Source organism: Odontesthes bonariensis, chromosome 18 (assembly GCF_027942865.1).
Source record: "Odontesthes bonariensis isolate fOdoBon6 chromosome 18, fOdoBon6.hap1, whole genome shotgun sequence".
NCBI classification, from domain to species: domain Eukaryota; kingdom Metazoa; phylum Chordata; class Actinopteri; order Atheriniformes; family Atherinopsidae; genus Odontesthes; species Odontesthes bonariensis.
The window spans coordinates 11,489,370-11,491,472 of record NC_134523.1 but is presented as its reverse complement, the minus strand read 5'-3'; the positions used below and the strand labels follow the sequence as shown (position 1 = coordinate 11,491,472).

The following is a 2,103-nucleotide window of genomic DNA, read 5'->3' as shown; positions in this document are numbered from 1 at the left end:
ATGCAACATTTGGTACCGAGGGTCCTCTGCTCTGCTCTGCTGCTTCTAGCAGTGGTTCCCTTTGTGTACTCACAGTCAGGTATTAATCTGTGCATGACTTATATTTATTGTTAAACTGTCAGACCTTGTCAGTGGATTTGGTTTTGTGTCTTTCTTTCTATATCCTTTGCTTTTTATATCCATGGCAGTCAGATCTGATCTGCTTTTATTGTCTTTCCTTTCTGATATCTCTCTTCTCAGTTACAGTGAAGGTGGTTCATCCTCTATTGTTTCTAACAAACTGACTAAAGCAAAAGAAAAATTTTAAATGACAATTAAGGAGAATCTACCATCATTTCTTTGGCATTACACAGTTTGCCATTTCTGACCTTGTTCAGGTTGTTAGGATGTCCTGCAATGTTGCAGCAGTTAAAATGTATCAGTGGCAGGATAATCATGCATGAATGAATTGGGTTTGATTGACAGTGACAATTGACTGCCGATTTTATTCCCCCTACAGATTGTTCTCAAGCCGAGTCATGTGACCTGTGCGTTGGAGAATCCATGCTTAACCTGACAGGCTGCGTTTGGAGGCTTTGCCCAAATGGTGACACACGCACATACGCAGACGCGCACAATAACACACACCCCTGACCTCTGATAGTAATTCAATCATCGCAGCTGCTGTAACATTAGCTCCCCTCATTTGTACAAGATAACTGAATTATTCATATTATGCCTCTTCTACTTGTTCCAGGTAATGATACAGGTGCATGTGTGGCTGATCAGGGGGATTCTGCAGACAGTGGCATGAACTGTAGCTGGACCAGAGTGTCGGAATTGTGCACAGGTACTAACCGATTAACACACAAAAAATGGACCTGAAGTGTTTGTCAGCCTCCTCAGTGACTCTGTTACATATTTCATTTCCCAGTTGTAGAAACTGTCGCTGTGGGCGGAGGTGAGGGTGACTCAGGTAAATTGGATCAGCAGTGCCTCAGCATCCACTCAACAACCCCCCCCCCCCCCTCCGTCCCTCCGTCCCTTCTCTTTTGCGTCAAACAGTTATTATTTCGAAATGAGCTTGGCAACATGTTCCCCAAAAACACTCAGGGCTTTTTAAAAGCTCTTCTCTTTGACATGTCTCTTAGTTTCATGTAATGACAGCTTAAACCCACTGAACTCTGTTCTTTTCCCTCAAGGTGATGAAACTAGCACCGAGCCCTCCCCTGAGTTTTCCCAAGCCAAGTTCGACATGTCCAGCTTCATAGGCGGCATTGTACTTGTGCTATGTCTGCAGGCAGGCGGCCTCATCGCCATGCGCCTCCTCAAATCCAAAGAGCAGAGCAGCTACGACCCAATGTGAGTTTGAAAATGTAGATGTTAAATAACAAGGAATCTCTCATGTCTGTGTTAGTTGTATTAAGGGATGCAGCAGCAGCCTCTTGTGGTAGGAATGATTAACAACACAATCTATGCAGTGCAAAGCAGTTCGCCTTCAACATCTCAAGCTTGAATTGTATTTAGTCTGATCTCAAATGCTGTAAGTCAGTATGTAATTTGTTTGTCTTTGCACAGAGAGCAGCCACAATGAGGACAGGACGCATGAAGGGCAATAACACAAGATGGAGGACAGCAGCAGCAGCAGAGTGGTGACTCATCAAGTTATGACGACAAGATTTTCTTTTTTTTTTTTTTTTTTTTGCTTCTCTGAGTGCCTGTCATTGTTGGCTTGGTCCCCATGTGTGCCCCTTTGGGATGGGTGTGTTCATAAGAGAACATTTAGCCTAAAAAATGTTCATGCGTTTATATAGCTATTGTTTGTCTTCATAAAGCTTGACAAAGAGAGATCCTCAGCATTTTCAGCCACAGATTTCCAATCAAACCCAACATGAACACAAAACAGCAATTCGTGCTCTTACAAACAGTTAACTTGTTTCAGTTGAGCTGTTTCAGCCTTATGCTGTAAACACTGCAGTAGATCTGTGAGAAAGCATTACATAAACCCAGACTGTAGGTCAGGCAAAGTCACGACAAGTATTTTGACTTCTTTTAGAACCTAAAAATAGATTCAAATGAGACCCTGGAGCTGTCCAACATAAAAGAGCACTTCTCTCCTTCATG

At 42.9% G+C, this 2,103-nt stretch overlaps 1 protein-coding gene across 1 annotated transcript; it reads left to right on the top strand.

Moving 5' to 3' along the window:
* cd164l2 (CD164 sialomucin-like 2) lies at positions 1 to 1,634 on the top strand. Its single transcript, XM_075450359.1, has 6 exons — positions 1 to 79; positions 500 to 586; positions 737 to 829; positions 914 to 955; positions 1,182 to 1,341; positions 1,558 to 1,634. The coding sequence occupies exons 1-6, from the start codon at positions 1 to 3 to the stop codon at positions 1,571 to 1,573; spliced, it is 477 nt and encodes a 158-aa protein (XP_075306474.1). The 3' UTR covers positions 1,574 to 1,634.
* The last annotated feature ends 469 nt before the right edge of the window (positions 1,635 to 2,103 follow it).

Coding starts and splice junctions, on each gene's coding strand:
- cd164l2 (XM_075450359.1), top strand. CDS start 1: ATGCAACATTTGGTACCGAGGGTCCTCTGCTCTGCTCTGCTGCTTCTA. Junction 80..499: donor CTTTGTGTACTCACAGTCAG/GTATTAATCTGT, acceptor TTCCCCCTACAG/ATTGTTCTCAAGCCGAGTCA. Junction 956..1,181: donor CGGAGGTGAGGGTGACTCAG/GTAAATTGGATC, acceptor TTTTCCCTCAAG/GTGATGAAACTAGCACCGAG.